Source organism: Nymphaea colorata, chromosome 1 (assembly GCF_008831285.2).
Source record: "Nymphaea colorata isolate Beijing-Zhang1983 chromosome 1, ASM883128v2, whole genome shotgun sequence".
NCBI lineage: Eukaryota > Viridiplantae > Streptophyta > Magnoliopsida > Nymphaeales > Nymphaeaceae > Nymphaea > Nymphaea colorata.
Window position 1 is genome coordinate 41921848 of NC_045138.2, and position 17571 is coordinate 41939418.

General features: G+C 38.9%; 1 protein-coding gene across 1 annotated transcript in view; it reads right to left on the reverse strand.

Moving 5' to 3' along the window:
• The window catches only part of LOC116245795 (protein disulfide isomerase-like 2-3), a 37436-nt gene extending 20451 nt beyond the window's left edge, over positions 1 to 16985 (reverse strand). Inside the window, exons 1-2 of the mRNA XM_031617350.2 lie at positions 16798 to 16985; positions 11503 to 11661 (exon numbers count right to left, since the gene is read on the reverse strand). Of these exons, the coding sequence (XP_031473210.1) occupies positions 11503 to 11661; positions 16798 to 16938 (300 nt within the window). The 5' untranslated portion in view covers positions 16939 to 16985. The remainder of the gene's footprint in view (positions 1 to 11502; positions 11662 to 16797) is intronic.
• Between the last annotated feature and the right edge of the window lie 586 nt (positions 16986 to 17571).

Sequence of the window (17571 nt, forward strand, 5' to 3'; positions counted from 1 at the left end):
CTCTTCATTCGGTGACCGGCCTCCGCTGCTCCCATAGATTTCTACCTCCACCGATGGCATCATCTCCATCTGTTGTCTGCTACTCTCTCCGATTTAGACAAACATACTTGTCTCTCCATCTGCTGCTTTTTCTCCATCTTCTTATTGATCGTGTCTCTTCGTCTGGTAAACTCTCTCTCTTACTCTTTGCAGCAGTGTGTCTTCGTCTGCTGATCGATCGTGTCTCTCCATTTTTTTCTTTTTATTATTTGATTCTGATATTGCGCTTCGATTTTGATTTCTCTTTGTTCTATCTCGTCTCTCTCTGCAGCAGGCAACATAGCTATGTATATATACTTGGCTTATGTGAACATCTAGCTTCTGTTTAATTCTTTAAGCCAGAGTACTGTTTGTGAGCTCTTAAAATGTGTTAATGAAACCGCCAGTTGTTTTTTTCTTGCCAGAGTATTGTTCGTTAGCTTTTGTTTAATTCTTTAAGCCAGAGTACTGGTTTCAATTATGCTACATTGAGAAAAATTGTGGAGCATCCTCTCTACTGTTTCTTATTTCTTTTGTTTTATATTGATGAAGTGAATATTTATTCTCTTATTTCCTTTCGTTATAAATTAATAATAATAATAATAAATACTCTCGTCGCACCGCCGCACCTAAATTTTTTGAGATGTGTCGTGCCGGCACCTGCACCCCACACCTTCGTGACATAGGGAGTAAGAGATAAGACATTTGCTCTCGCTCCAATGCCGAGGCTGAATATAGAGTTGTGGCCATGAGTTATTGTGGCTGAAAGTGCTATTGACTGACATCGGACTCAAAACTGAGGGTTCAATGAAGATGTATTGTGATAACAAGTCTGCTATCAACTTGGCCAATAATCCAATGTTACATGATAGAACGAAGCATGTGGAGATTGATTGTTCTTTCATTCAGGAGAGAATTGGTGCTAAAGAGCTTGTTCTGTCCTACATGAAGTCTGAAGATCAAATAGCTGATGTACTAACCAAGGCCTCGCTATCTACTTCATTTGAGAGTGTTGAAGTGTGTTAGACGGGTCTCGGGACCGGGTCCGGATCCATACTCGATCCATCTTGTAGCCCTTGTTGGGCATTACTTAAGTCGTGTAACCCTAATCCTTATGGTTAATGAAATCTTAAGAGAGAGAGAGTCTGGCGGCTAGTGGGCAACCAGCTCTTCCTCATCCGTGGTTTTTTTCCTCTTGTTGAGGGTTTTTCCATGTTACATCGTGTTCCTCGTATTCTCTTTCTCTGTGCTCGTGTTTCTACATGGTATCAGAGCCCACGAGATTGGGATTTTTTTGTTGATCGTGGAGTTTTCTTCACCCGCCGCCGCTGCTGTCACCGTCGCCGCCGTGTCCGTTACCTTTCTGCTGCGTCGTCCGACGACGCAGCTGACACCGCCACCGGCGTCACCGCCCTTGCTACCGCGCCGTCAACCTGCTCCCTGACATCGCGCCCTGCTCCCTGCCGTCGTCCTTTGCGCCGTCGATATCGGCGCCCGACCTGCTCCCTGCTCCACCTGACCAGCAACGTCTTCCGCCGCCCGACCTGCGACCTGGTGTTGCCTTTCCGTCTAGCGCTGCCTCTACTCCCTGCATCATTGTTTTCCTGCGGGATCTGCTGCAGAGTTCCAGCACCTCCGCTCACGCCAGTTGTTGCGTGCTCCCCATTGCCGCAGCTGCCCTTTGTCACTGTAGTAAAAATTTGGGTGTTCGATCGACGTGATGGCGGATTCCCCTATGGGAGAGTGGATCATCGACAGTGGCGCTACTCACCACATGACCGGCGATCCTAAAGTCTTTCATGGGTATAAGCTTTCGTCAGGAAAGGAACGTGTTTCTCTTGCTGATGGTTCCTCTATCTCTGTGGCTGGGAAAGGGAGTCTCCCACTTTTGAACAAGTTTTTTGTCCACAATGCTCTACATGTTCCCCATCTTCCCTTGAACCTCTTGTCGGTTAGCAAGATTATGAAAGAGTTGAATTGCGAACTTATTTTTTCTGCTGATCGCTGTGTTATGCAGGACTTGGTGATAGGGAAGAGGATTGGGATTGGTCTGACTTCTGACGGGCTATATCGCTTACCTACGCGTACTGCTCAGGCTCTCATGACGGCAGTCAGTCAAGCAACGAAGAACAGAGAGGAGTCCCTTCAATTGCTTCTACGGTGGCATGAGCGCCTTGGACACCTGCCTTTTGGAATTCTTAGACAGTTGTTTCCTGATTTATGTTCCAAGTTAGATATGACTATGGTGTTATGTGATGTCTGTCACCTGGCCAAACATGTTAGGGCTTCATATCCTTTGTCTAGCCATCGGTCTAATGAGGTATTTGCCATGATTCATTCTGATGTGTGGGGGCCTTCAGGGATTCCTTCTTATCATGGTTTTCAGTATTTTATCACCTTTATAGATGATTGTTCTCGTAACACTATTGTCTACTTGTTGAAAGACCGTAGTGAAGTTCCTACTGCCATAGAGACTTTCATTGCTTATGTGGAAACTCAATATGGAGCATATGTTAAGACCTTTCGATCTGACAATGCTCGTGAGTATATGTGTCAGTCTGTTGATAGCTTCTTTTAAAAAAAGGGAATTGTTCATGAGACTTCCTGTAGTTATACTCTTCCTCAAAATGGAGTTGTTGAATGAAATAATCATCAGTTATTGAATATGACTCGAGCTCTTCTTTTTCAACGTCATGTTCCAAAAAGGTATTGGGGGGATGCTGTATTGACCAGTGCGTATCTTATAAACTGTTTGCCTAGTCGTGTGTTGAATGGGCAGACGCCTGACTCTATGTTACCGGGGAGTCGTGAACCTTTCTCTCTTCCACCAAGAGTCTTTGGCTGTGTTTGCTTTATTCACAATCATAGTCCTCACATTAAAAAGCTTGATCCAAGGTCTATTAAGGGCGTATTTCTAGGTTATTCTCCCACTCAAAAAGGGTATAAGTGTCGGGACCCTTCCACTGGTCGTGCCTATGTTACCAAAGATGTCACTTTCCTTGAACATGCTTCCTATTTTGGTGAGAATCCTCTTCAGGGGGAGAATTCTATGTCAAAGGAAGAGTATTCTTCGAGTCAAGAAATTCTGTTTACAGATTTTTTAGACTATAGGCGTGAATCCATTGGTCCTTCTATTGAGGTGCTTGAACAAGAGAAAAATGGAGAGTGTTCTACTGGGGCAGGAGAGGAATGCAATCGTCTGTTTGGGCAAGTTTACTCTAGACGAAGAGTCTGTACTGAGGAGATGACAGGTGGTGAGAATTCTGCTCCCAATCCAGTTAGTCCTTCCCTGGATGACCCAAGTCGTGCTCAGAAGCAACCTGTTGAAGAAGAGATTCAGACTGTTATTGCAAGTGAAAAGCTTCCCATCGCCCTGCGAAAGGGTGTCAGGTCATGTACTCAACATCCTATTGGTAATTTTGTTTCAAAGTCTAGACTGAGCAAGGACTACAAATGTTTTGTATCTTCTCTTTCGTTGGCTATGATTCCCAGGAATGTTGCTGAGGCTCAAAGTGATCCTAAGTGGACTTATGCAATGCAAGAAGAGATGGAAGCCCTGAGAAGAAACATGACATGGGAAGTTATAAAGATTCCTGAGGCGGCTCACTTGGTTGGATCTAAGTGGGTCTACACCATCAAGTACAAACCAGATGGAAGTGTTGAAAGATACAAAGCTCGTCTTGTGGCCAAGGGGTTTAGTCAGAAATATGGGATTGATTATTTGGAGACCTTTGCTCCTGTTGCGAAGATGAAGACTCTCAGAGTCATTATCTCCTTAGCTGTGATGAAGGAGTGGAAGATGTACCAACTTGATGTCAAGAACGCATTTCTCAATGGAGACCTTGAAGAGGAAGTATATATGTGTATGCCTCCTGGATATGGAAAATGTTGCAAGTTAAGGAAAGCTTTACATGGGCTCAAGCAATCTCCTCGAGCATAGTTTGAACGACTTAGACTTGTCATGAGACAATGTGGATACCATCAAGGGAATGGAGATCATACACTCTTTGTGAAGAGAAATGAACAAAAGGTTACTATTTTGTTGGTATATGTTGATGATATGATTGTCACAGGTGATGATGAAGATGAAATAATTAAGTTAAAGAAACTGTTGGCGATCGAGTTTGATCTCAAGGACCTTGGTAAGTTGAAATATTTCCTTGGCATTGAAATTGCTAGGTCTGGGACTAGCCTCGTGCTAAATCAACGAAAGTACACCCTAGATTTGTTAAAGAAGACCGGGAAATTAGGGTGTAGACCAGCTTCTACTCCTCTAGATGCTGGCCATAAGCTAAGTCTTAGAGATGGGGAGCCTCTCTATGAAGAGGCCAAAAGAAGATATCAATGTCTTGTAGGGAAGTTGATTTATCTTACTCTCAGTAGACCTGATATTACCTTTGCTGTGAATGTGATGAGTCAGTTCATGCATGCTCCCATGGATGCCCACTTGAAGGCTGTTGACAGGATCTTGTGCTACTTGAAGAGAAATCCTGGCAAAGGTCTTTTGTATGTCAAGCAAGATACTCTTGGGATTGAAGGTTATTCAGATGCAGACTGGGTAGGCTGTATTGACACTAGGAGGTCCACCTCTGGCTATTGTATCTATTTGGGAGGGAATCTCATAGTGTGGAGAAGTAAAAGGCAAGATGTGTGTTCTCGTTCCAGTGCTGAAGCATAATACAGAGCAGTGGCTATGGGAGTTTCAGAGCTTTTGTGGCTAAAAGTATTGTTGACGGATATTGGTATAAAGGTTGAAGAACCAATAAAGATGTATTGCGATAACAAGTCTGCAATCAACTTGGCCAACAACCCTGTGCTTCATGACAGAACAAAGCATGTTGAGATTGACCGACATTTCATTCGAGAGAGAATTGATGTTAAAGAACTTGTACTTCCTTACATGAGATCTGAAGACCAAACAGTTGATGTTTTGACGAAAGCTCTATCTTCAACTTCATTCGAGAGAAATGTATCCAAGTTGGGCATGTTTGATATGTATGCCCAACTTGAGGGGGAGTGTTGAAGTATGTTAGACGGGTCTCGGGACCGGGTCCGGATCCATACCCGATCCATCTTGTAGCCCTTGTTAGGCATTACTTAAGTCGTGTAACCCTAATCCTTATGGTTAATAAAATCTTAAGAGAGAGAGTCTGGCGGCTAGTGGGCAACCAGCTCCTCCTCATCCGTGGTTTTTTTCCTCTTGTTGAGGGTTTTTTCACGTTACATCGTGTTCCTCGTATTCTCTTTCTCTGTGCTCGTGTTTCTACAGAGAGAAATGTACTCAAGTTGGGCATGTTTGACTTGTATGCTCAACTTGGGGAGTGTTGACGTGTTTTTGTATGAATGGGTTCGGGTCTGGACCCAATCCGACCCACAATCCATGTTGAGTCTTATTTAAGTAAACTATGTGTTGAATTAGAAGAGTTTATGTTTCTAGGTGGTTCTTTGCAATATTTAATAGTTAGAAGGTCTCTTTAAACATTCCTCTATTTTCTGTTGATGTATTTGTAAATCTCTCTTCAACCCTAATCTCTTTATTATGGAGATTAGGGTTAGTGAATGGAGTTACGTTTTCTCTCTCTAAGGCTGCCGGCTGTAACATGGTATCAAAGCCGGCGATCTCCACCCTTCTCCGCCGGCGGCTGTCGTGATTTTCCGGCGACCCCTTCTCCTCTTCCTCTCCCATCTCTTCCCACTTCTTCTCTTCCTCTATCCTTCCTTTCTCTCTTCTCTTTGTTGATCGAAAGATAGTGAAGCAGCGTGAAAGGGGTACCTAATCACATGTGAAAGGTATCCCCAACGTGGATGCAGTGGAGCGTAAGCAACTGCGTGGGAGTTGCAGTGGAAAGTTGTAAGTCAGATTTAGCTTCGTGGATGAATAACAGCACATGGACTCCATTATTATTCAGATCTAGGCTCATGGGAAACGTAGCTACATGTGGATTCAATTTTGATCTGGGCTCGTGGAAGATTAAATGCACGTGGACCATATTCTTATCATATTTTTGACGACTGTGGAAAAGTGGCTGCAAGTGGAGTAGCTGCACATTGGGTATATTTTTTATCAGACATTCAATTGAATGTCTGTTTTATAATCTGGTGGACTGATTTGAACAACAAAGTTTTTTTTTATATGCATATGTGGATACGTAGAAGCCTGGTGGACTGTTTTGAACAGCAAGTTCATATATTCCTGTTCATTTATTGATTGTTGTGATTGGTGGACTGATTTACTGAGCACCAAGTTCACAGAAATTCTATTTAAGGACTGCTTTTGGTGCAAGAAAATATATATATATATATATATATATATATATATATATATATTTGCTGCCTAAGTTTTCTCAAGTTGATTGTTGCACGCTATACTCTTGATTGTATCATAGTGCAACCAAATTAAGATCACATTGTCAAGTCGTGCACTATGGCCGCTGAAGGCAAGACAGAAACACAATATGAGCATAAGAACACAGGCAATCTCTTTTCTTATGGCTCTACTGTAAAGTTAGATGCTCCTAAGTTGGAAGACAAATGTTGGGATAAGCTTGGTCGTCCTTCCGCTATACCCCTAGGAAAAGGTGTTGCATCTAAGCAGGGCAAGAATTCATTACAGTCTCCTATTGGATCTATCCAGGCAGTTTCATCAGTAATAGAGGGGTCTTTACCTTCTTTCAATCCTGAGACTGTGACTGTGAATATCAACAAGTCAAAGTATGAGTTCTTAGCACACAGATCTACTCAACCGTCGGCCTCTACAGTTATGATAGACAGTGCTATGTCCGTTGATACTGCTCCACATGATACATGTACTACTTGGATTATTGATTCAGGAGCATCAAGACACTTTTGTAGTAGGCCTTCTATGTTTATCGTGTTACACTCATTACCTCAGACACGTCATGTGAGACTTGCAGATGGTAGATGGTCTCCTATTATGGGTTATGGAGATATTAAGATTTCTCAGTCTATGACAATTCCTAATGTGTTATATGCTCTTAAGTTTCTCACTAATCTTTTATCAGTTGAACAATTGATTAATGATTTACATTGTCGTGTTACATTTGACTCTGGTGTATGTTCATTTCAGGACTTGCAAACTGGGAAGACGATTGGTGGAGGGTATGAGAAAGGGGGCATCTACTTCTTGTCTGATTCTGTGGGTATTGCAGCCGTCTCGACTTCTTCATTGTCCTCCTCCTTCCAGTGGCATCTCAGACTTGATCATCCATCTGTCTTCAAGCTCCGTCACCTACTTCCTCATCTATCAGTTCCAGAGTCGTTCCAGTGTGAGGCCTATCAATTTGGCAAGCACACCCGTAGCAGTTATTCATCGAGTCTTAGTCCGTCCAGTTGTGGACTATTTGATCTTCTTCATGTTGATGTGTGGGGTCCTAGCAGAGTTGCTAGTAGGTCTAGATTTCGTTATTTCCTCTTCATTGTTGATGATTATTCTCGAGTCACTTGGGTTTTCTTTTGAAAGAAAGGTCTGAGGTCATATGTACTCTCAAGAACTTTATTATTGAAATAAAGACCCAATTTGGTATTCTTGTTAAAAGTGTTCGCACTGATAATGCTCGAGTTCAAGGCATCTACCTTAATGAAATTTTACTCTGATAATGGCATTTCTCCTCAGTTTGCTTGTCCCCATACCTCCCAACAAAATGAAGTAGCTGAGCGAAAACATCGCCAACTTTTAAATGTGGCACGCTCCTTAATGCTTCATACTAATCTACCTGCATATTTTTTGGGAGATGCCATCGTCACTGCCTGTTACTTGACCAACCGTTTACCCTCATCCTCCATTGACAACAAGGTTCCCATTAAACTTGTGTACCCACAACGATCCTTGTTTCCAGTAGCTCCCAAAGTATTTGGTTGCACATGCTTCATTCACATACTTGGACCCACACGTGATAAATTGGGTGCACAAGCCATTAAGTGTATCTTTATTGGCTACTCCAGAAATCATAAAGATTACAAATGCTTTGACCCCTTGACTCAAAAGGAGTATATCAGTGCGGATGTGACATTCTTTGAGTCTCAGCCTTATTATAGTTCCCCACCTACCTCTACTGAGATGCCATTGTCATCTTACCTACTACTTATTCCTCCTATTCCTTTGGAGTCATTCCCTTACGATTCTCCTTCTGGGGATTCTCCCGTTGTAGTGTCCAAGTTTCGTGATCCTCTGCTGGTCTACATACGTCGACAGGACCCTTCTCATGATCCTTCCCCAACCGCTTCTCAGGAGGTAAGTACATCTGAAGTGAGTATACCTAGTCCATCTGATCTCTGTCAGGACTTACCTATTGCTCTTCGTAAAGACAAGCGACAATGTACTTTGCATCCTATATCTCATTTTGTTTCTACTGACGGTGTTGGTAAAAGTATGCAACAGTTTATTCAAGCTCTGGCGGCCCATACAGTTCCTACTTGTCACCAACAGGCTTTATTAGATACCCAATGGAGACAAGCTATGCAAGAAGAGATGGATGCATTAGTTCAGCGAGACACTTGGGAACTTGTTGATCCTCCTCTTAGTTGTGACATTGTTGGCTCCAAGTGGGTATTCACAGTGAAATATAATTCTGATGGTTCTATGGAAAGATACAAAGCTCGGTTGGTTGCTAAGGACTACACGCAGACTTACGAGATTGATTTCTTCGAGACTTTCTCTCTTGTTGCTCGGTTGGGGACCATTCGTCTTATCATCTCTGTGGTTGTACACCATGACTGGCACATGTATCAGCTTGATGTCAAAAATGCTTTTTTGTACGGTGATCTCGATGAGACTGTCTATATGCAACAACCACCAGGGTTTGAACGACAGAGAGAGTGTGGAAAAGTGTGCAAACTGAAGAAAGCTATTTATGGACTCAATCAGAGTCCTCGTGCTTGGTTTCACAAGTTCTCTGAGGTAGTCTCAAACTGTGGCTTTGCGAGATCCCCTCTTGATCATTCTCTGTTTATCAAGAAGAATTCCAGGGGTATGAACGTTCTAGTGGTTTATGTTGATGATATTATCCTGACAGGTGACTCCGATCAAGAAATTTCTGATACAAAGTTGTTCCTTCAAAAATACTTTGTGACGAAAGATCTTGGTCAACTACGATATTTCTTGGGAATAGAGGTGGCTGGCAACAGGGAAGGTGTAGTTCTCTCTCAACGAAAGTATGTTCTGGATTTATTGCAAGACACCGGGATGCTAGGAGCTAAACCGGCCAATCTACCTATGAATCCACGCATACATCTTTATGATGACCAATCAGAATTAGTCGATTCTCGATCATACAGGTCTCTTATTGAAAAGCTCCTCTATGTTACTGTGACCAGACCAGACATTAATTTTGTAGTGGGGAAACTAAGTCAATTTATGGAAAGACCTAGGAAAATTCATTGGGATGCTGCTTTAATGGTGGTCAAATATCTGAAATCATCTCCTGGCAATGGACTTTTGTTCACAAAAGGCAAGACCCTGGAAGTGGAAGCCTATAGTGATGCAGACTATGTTGGCTCAGTTGAAGACAGGAAATCTACCACAAGATTCTGTGTATTTGTGGGAGGCAACCTTATATCCTGTAAAAGCAAAAAGCAAGGTGTGGTGTCAAGATCTAGTGCAAAATCTGAATACAGAGCTATGGCTCAAACTGCCGCTCAAATGACTTGGGCTAAATCCAGAAGTGGACTGCCATTACATTCGGGATCTCGTTCAAGGAGGAACCATAACCACCATTCATGTATCATCAGAAGATCAAGCTGCAGATGTCTTCACTAAAGCTCTTCCTATTGGTGACTATTCTAGATGTTGTGACAAGCTGAGCATGATTAATATGTATGCTCCAGCTTGAGGGGGAGTGTTGAATTAGAAGAGTTTATGTTTCTAGGTGGTTCTTTGCAATATTTAATAGTTAGAAGGTCTCTTTAAACATTCCTCTATTTTCTGTTGATGTCTTTGTAAATCTCTCTTCAACCTTAATCTCTTTATTATGGAAATTAGGGTTAGTGAATGGAGTTACGTTTTCTCTCTCTAAGGCTGCCGGCTGTAACACTATGTAACCCTAATTTAGAAGTGAATGAGAATTAAGAGAGAGAATGACTAGCAGCTAGTGGGCATCGGAATCATCTCCTATCATCATGGTTTTTTCCACATGTTGAGGGTTTTCCACATTATATTTGTGTTTTTTTCTGTTCAACAAAAATTGTAGAGAGAATTGGAGATGTAGCTTACAGTTGCCTCCCGAACTCGGTAGAATCCATAATGTGTTTCATGTATCGATGTTGAGAAAATATATTCATGATCCTTCACATGTTCTTAAAGAACAACCAATACGTTTTTTTTACAATCACTGGAATACCTAGTTGGTCCTCGTGTCGTAAAGTTAATGGTTGGACAGATGAGTGCCAGGCCCAGGCTGACAGCAAGGACTAAAGGCTTGCCTGACTTTGCCGAGCCTCGGGCTGACCTGGCCCTACTAGAGTTTTTTCTAAGAAAAAACAAAATCCGGAAAAAGAAAAATCTTCAAATGAAACCATGTTGAGAAATATATTTGTTACTATATGTATATAAAGACTTATATTTACAGATTTATATATTTAAAGCTATGAGTTGCAACACTCCAATTTGAAAAGCCAACAACCTGCCATGTATTACATAATATGTGCAATGTGCACTAACTTATCACTCAAATTCACAAAGCAAACAGTCAAAGAACTGTAGATACAGCAGCAAGTACAATAAACAAAATAAAAAATTTACTGAATTTGGTTGACTGCAATAAAAGTCTAACTGCAAAAGGCCTCTAGCTATAGGAAAAGAAGAAAAAAGCTTTGAAAAATGAACCAAAAGAAAAGGGCAAATTGGGCAAAGGAACAAATGCTGCAGCTGATTTAAAAAGGTAAAACATAGAATCACTACAAACTGCAGACAAATAATCATTAGATTACTCAAGTTTTATTGACAGTTTATACTAATACAAGATTTAGATCTGAAGACACATAACTAGCAAAGCAAGTCTACCCAGCAAGACTAAAGAATCCTAAAGGCATTACACCCACCAAGGAAGGCTGTCCTAATCATTTTACATAAACACATGCATAACTTATTATGAGGGGTTATTGATGGGTTAAACAATGCTTTGATATTGCTGGGCCCCTGGAAGATGTAAACTGTGTCAACTAAGTCTAAACCCTTGGATGTTCTAAGATCTGTGGCCAATGCATAAGGCAAAATGGGAAGGCTTTTCCTTTTTAGTTTGATTAACTAAAAAAAGGAGAAGCTGACACACTTGAAAGTTGTACCATTTGACATGTTTCAACTTCCAAGGGCCCTATATATATATCTTAGACCTGTGGCTAGGATGCTTGAAGCAAAAAATAAAAGGTAAATATTTAATTTTACAAAAAAAAAAGAAAATTTGACAAACTTGACAGTTGACCACGTTCACTCCTCAGCAAATAAGTGGGAAAAGGACCAAGATGTTTGACCTGGGCAAGAGACTTGTGTGCATCCGCATCAAGAGCTGCCACTGTTGCTACACCTTTTAAAACTTTTGCCGCTTTCTCCCATGTAGGAGTCAGTGCTTGACAATGACCACACCATGGAGCAAAGAACTCAACCAGAACAACTCCATTTGAGTTCAATACCTGCAATCACATGCCAAGATTTTTTTATGTAGGGAACAGTAGCAAGATAAGTGTTTTGTATAATCATTTAATTTGGACAATTCACAATATTTTACAAATGCCACCCTATTGCAGAATAGCAGATAAGCACTTGATTTCACAAGAACTGCTCCTTGTAACAAATAACTATGATGAATCAACTATTATTAGGTCTGATGTAGAATGAAAACACAATATGGCTAAGCTTGTGTTTTATATTACTTTTCAGCATTTATTGTTGCTTCGTTTCTTTCCAAACAAATGTACTTCCAACAATGTCAAAATTTGTCAAAATTTGCTGCTATGTTTGCAGTATGTTGAATAAGAATAAAATCCAAATCCTCTTACCGATACACACTTATGTGCATGTTATCTTTTATCTAGTGCACAGTTAGTTAGACGTTATGCACTTTAAGGCTAATGACATTTTGACTAGCTACAAGCAGAAAAGAAACAAGACAGCAAACCTGTAAGCCAATGCCTATGCTTCCACTGATTTCTCATGTGCAGGGAGATTCATAACAAATAAGAAGATAAAGCACATGTAGTATTTAGAACCGTGACTAAACACTAACTTTAACAGTGACCAATGAATAACTGTTTTAAGTAAATTTCAGATTAGATAAAAGAAAAAAATAAGACGAATTTAGATAGATGAAAATTTCACTTTGTATTTGGAAGAGCATCTCCAAAGATGATAGCAAAATAAGTAAAGGCAGCACCTGGACTACATACCAATTTGCTATGCAGAAAAGAGCAATTTTTTTAAATAATTAAATATATCATCGTCTCCTATTGCATATGCAAGTTGCCAAATCCAGACACATAAACATGGATACTAAGGTACTGCTAACATGGACAATGACACACACTCAGTTCACTCAATATGTGCATTCCACATTGCAAAATAAATGATGTCAAAACACACTAGGACACTTTATGGTGGTGCCAGAGCAATAGATGGAAAGATGGATATTTTTAAAAAATTACCTAATCAAAGTAAGCAAATAATAGTCTAATGACCCTAATCAAACAATTGAATCATATCAAAAGTGATGCATAATATCATACAAGCCTAGACTGTTGTCATTTATTGCAGTTTTAACATGGCTTTGTAGCCAACATGTAATCATTGAAAAAGAAGGGCAATGACATAAACTGACAAGCAGTGAAACCATTTTTAAGGCTTATGTAAACCAAGGAATGGTGGGAAGTGCCAGGAGGCCCTTCTAAAAAGGTTCTTCCAAACTCATTCCATTAATATATGCCTAAGCCAATGAAAATTGTTATGACTTATGAGACATTTTCCATAGTAAAAGGAGAAGCATCACCTCCTTATGAATGCTTATATTCAATGATATGGACATATTAACTTGTACAACTTTTTTCAAAATGTCCATCATTTCCTTTGCATTTCTTGTTTTTATTTTGATATATATTTTCTAAGTATTTCTTCTTGTTTATATATATATATATATATATATATATATATATGTGTGTGTGTGTGTGTGTGTGTGTGTGTGTGTGTGTGTGTGTATATATATATATGTGTGTGTGTATGTGTGTGTGTATATATATATGTGTGTGTGTGTGTGTGTGTGTGTGTGTGTGTGTGTGTGTGTGTGTGTATACACACACACACACACACACATATATATATATACCCCGCACCCAAGTTTTTTGAAAATGGTCTATACCCATACCCGTACCTGCACCCGCACCCGTACCAATGTGACATAGTATATCTCCTTTGTCATTTACTGATTTAAAATAGCATCTACGATCAAAAATTTTGGCAGTGTGGCTCAAACTGAAAAATTTTTCAAAAAAGACTCATTTGATAAGGATTTTGAAAGCATTTTATTTGCAAGATAAACCAACACTAAAATAGCCCCAGAACAAAGTTTTTTTGACATTCTTTGAAGTAAATTAAGTCTTAGCAGCTTCAAGGGTATGCCTAAGCTTTCTTTCGATAGTCCATTTTCCTGAGGAGTTCTAAAGTAATATTTTTGATGTATGATTCTCTAGCATTCTATGTGACTTAGTTCATGAAATAAGTATTCTCCTTCTGAATTGGTTTCAAAATCCTGATATTAGAGACTCTTATTTCAAAAGTTGTTTAAGGATGCAAAAACCTCAGAATTAAACTTGAGAATGTAAATCCAACAATATCTAGTATTCATCAACAGAAATAGCATGATGTAAAAACTCATTTAGAAGCAACTGGAGTTGCATCCCTAACATTTGAATGAACCAACTGAAATAACATCTTAAAAAACAAAGTTCTTTGTGCGAAAGATAATGCTTTTATTTTTCCAAGAATGCATTAACGACATAAAAAATTGTCCAAATAAAGATTCTAATAAGCATGTAAAACAGATAATTTTTAAAATCTGGATATCTTAGTCTATGATGTCAAACATCAATATTTTTTGTTTGGACAACATTAAAAACGAAAGACTTAGTATACAAAAATATCCATATATTAAAGGTATATTTTCCTACAGCTTTTCTCAATCACTTTTTGGAGTGGCAACACAGCAACTAACATTTGTTCAATAAAAACACAACATCACAACCATGCGATGACTCAGATTTGAAAGAAAAAAGGTAAATTTAAATTTAACTTTATTAAAGTCTAAATCTAACATTTGGAATATAAATTTTTTCTTTTAGAAGTGGTTGAAATAACCACTCCTAAGATAGATGTTCCTCAATTGATCCTTCAAGAAGAAGCTGTAGTTATTTTGTCAATTGTGCTGAGAACGTTACTCTAATTGAACCACCCTGTCTTGTTGAGTTGAAGATACTATAGCAACCTTTTTATTATTTGAGGTTTAATATGACTGGGTTCATGTAAAAAACATGACACGTCACTTTCTCCATGTTGTTATTTACTATAATGGTTAAGTCTGGTTGTCTAGAAGGTTAGAGAGAGTTTCTTGGCCTAGATATTGCAGGGCCTTGTCTTTTTCATATTTAGATAATATGAACAACAAACTATCCACATTTTTATTAATGTCAGATAGGAGGTGTTTAAAAAAGAGATAAACTAAAGGCCCTAATTTTTTGAATTTGCGCTTCCATCCTAGCAAAGACATTTCCATTTTAACTTGCATTTTTTTGTCACTTTGTTTATATAGTTAAAAATATTAGTTTTTAGAGCTCATATACCTGAGAACATTCAGGGAAAACCCATTTTAACATGCCAACAACTTTCCATGTCAAGAAAATTTAACAGGATTTTCGTCACAAAGATCAGCAATTTCAAAATACAATAAACACACTTCAAACAAGTGAAACGGAAAAATCAGGAATTTATTTTGATATTCTGAAATTCAACAAATTGGAAATATCATGATATTACCTTGACATCATTGGAAGTTTCTTCACAAAAAACTATTTTGAAGTTTCTTGGGTTTCTTTTAATATTGAATAATTATTTTGAATTTGCATTGATGTTTTTGTAACAGAATCAGTAGAAAACTCACAAATTGCATTATTTTCTCTATTAATTTTTATGTATTTTCCAAATTGAATATCTGAGACTTTCACCAGTTTTCCTGAGGAAACAAACTTTCTGATTAATACCTAAGACCAATAAAAACACAAGAATAATATTTATCGCTATTGCTTATACCTGTGGGAAACTATTTCCACATTTTGAATGCTAGTTTATCTCCACTGAGGTGCTCTTTTTCAACTTTTGGTACCAGCGGGATGCGATTTAAATTTCAATTGAGGTTTACTATTCGATGATTCAAAATTTTTGTGCAAGACCTACTTTGAAATTATTTTTGTGGTCCTTTGTCTTGGGCCCAACAACCACAAAAAATTGTGTATATGCACCATCTGTGTTTCATAGTTCATACTTTTAAGAACTATAACTTCCTACCAAACAGATCTGCAGTGTGTCCAATGCCAGCACTCATGGTTATCAGTATGACTTTCAGCAGTTTTTTTCCATGCTTTTCGCCAAAGGTTCTTTTCAAAATGTACCCTCAACAAAACTTAGATTTAAAGCAATTATAAAGAATTAAAAAAAAAGTCACCAAATGATGAGTTCCTTAGTACTTCTCTGAAAATAAATAGCAAACGAAAAAGTTTTCCAAGTATAATAGAATGGAAAGACCATGTACCTAGAAACAAATCCATTTTCCCAGTATTCGAATAGGATATGTTCTGATATTTTTCAGTTCTTGTGATATTTCATTAGCTGGCTTCTGTATGGCGATGATACTGTATAAGTTGTTTTCAGAATGTTGGAGATTTTGCTGACTCTGCCAGTATCCAATTAACGTATCTACTAATTCCATTGCTCTTAACATTGATCCTCTTTACGTTCCGCTGTTCTTAAGCAAAGAGAAAGTGCATATGTGCTATCCTAAATGTTTCCAAAAGCTGCTAATAAAAAATGGCCCTAGCTTTCTAAAGCAACAATGGTTTATTTATCCAAATTGTCGAGCAAGAATTCCAGATCAGGAGTTACATCTCTGTTCGTTCACATAATAAGTTTTTGCTTTTCCAAGGAGAAGAAGGTTTTTGCAATGAAGAGAAGGAATAAACCTTTCACTGGCATAGCCAGTTTTTACTATCCTAGCAGCGCCAGGCTCAAAAAGAAATCCCCAAATGCAGCCGACGTCATATCAAATAGAACCCAACAACTCATATGCCAGTATACATCATCCAATAAGTGCGTCATTATCAGAACAAAAAGTTGGACTTATGTAGATAATTTGACCTTTTCTTTTCCTTCTCTGATCTTTTCTACGATAAAAAACCAAATACAAAAAAAAATGAAGAAGAACTATTCTTCAGCGCAATGGGGAAAGATCCATGACATCCATGAAACCGCAATACAAGAGTGGTTGATAACCAAAACTGAATTCCACTAAACCCCAACTCGAAATCAAAGACCAAGGAAAGCAATAGGAAAATCTAGATACAAACAAAGAAATATCATTTCCTTTCAGAGGAAGCAGTATGATTTCCTGTTGGTATGTAAAAAAAACTTTGATCACGGAAGTGAAATCTGCATTATCATATCAAGACAGCAGACCCCTCAATAAAACAGAAGGAAAAATAGGGAGAATGATCGCAGTGGGTTTAGCTAATTACCTTAGACTTAAAATTGGATGGGCTCAACAGGACAACATCAGAGGAAGGACCGTAGAGTGCGGCAACCAAGCGAGAGGAGGACGATAAAAAAATAAGCAAGAAGAAGGAGAAGATGACTGACGTAGACCAAAACATAGCCATGGCTGCCGCGAGAGAGAGAGCACGCCCCGCCAGGCGGTGCCAGCAACATACATAGGGTCGCAAGGGCAGTGAGACTTTGACGGGAGCACATGACCGACGCGTGTTCGAACCAATAGAAAGAATACACGTGTCGAGCAATCGTGCTTGGTCTTTTACAGGACAAGTGTGTCGTCCTTTTTTTAGAATCATATCCTTCTTTGTCCATATGGATCCGCTTTTAGTTTCTTACGGTGCTTTCGGATGTCGTATTTCTCTAAACCAGTTATCTAAAAATTAGGTTTGTGTAAAGTTTTTTAATGAGTTTTAGAAACTTTTTTTTTTTAGATGACATATTCAAAACTTGGTTTTTAAATAACCTCAAAGAGAATTAGGTTTTTCACTTTCTTTTACAAAACCAGGTTAGGTCAAAACCGAGTTTTATTTGCACTCAAACACTCCAAAACCTGGTTTTGAAGTGTAATCCAAACACCCCCTTAGTCTTCTTTGCCTATACCCATTACTAATCTCAATGTTTCGTACAGTGTCAATCCAAGAATGTAAGATTTGGTTGGATTAAATCTTTACTTGATTTCATTTCATTAACTTTGATGTAATCAAACTCCACGTTCCAATCGTGGTTTTTTAAGTTCAAAC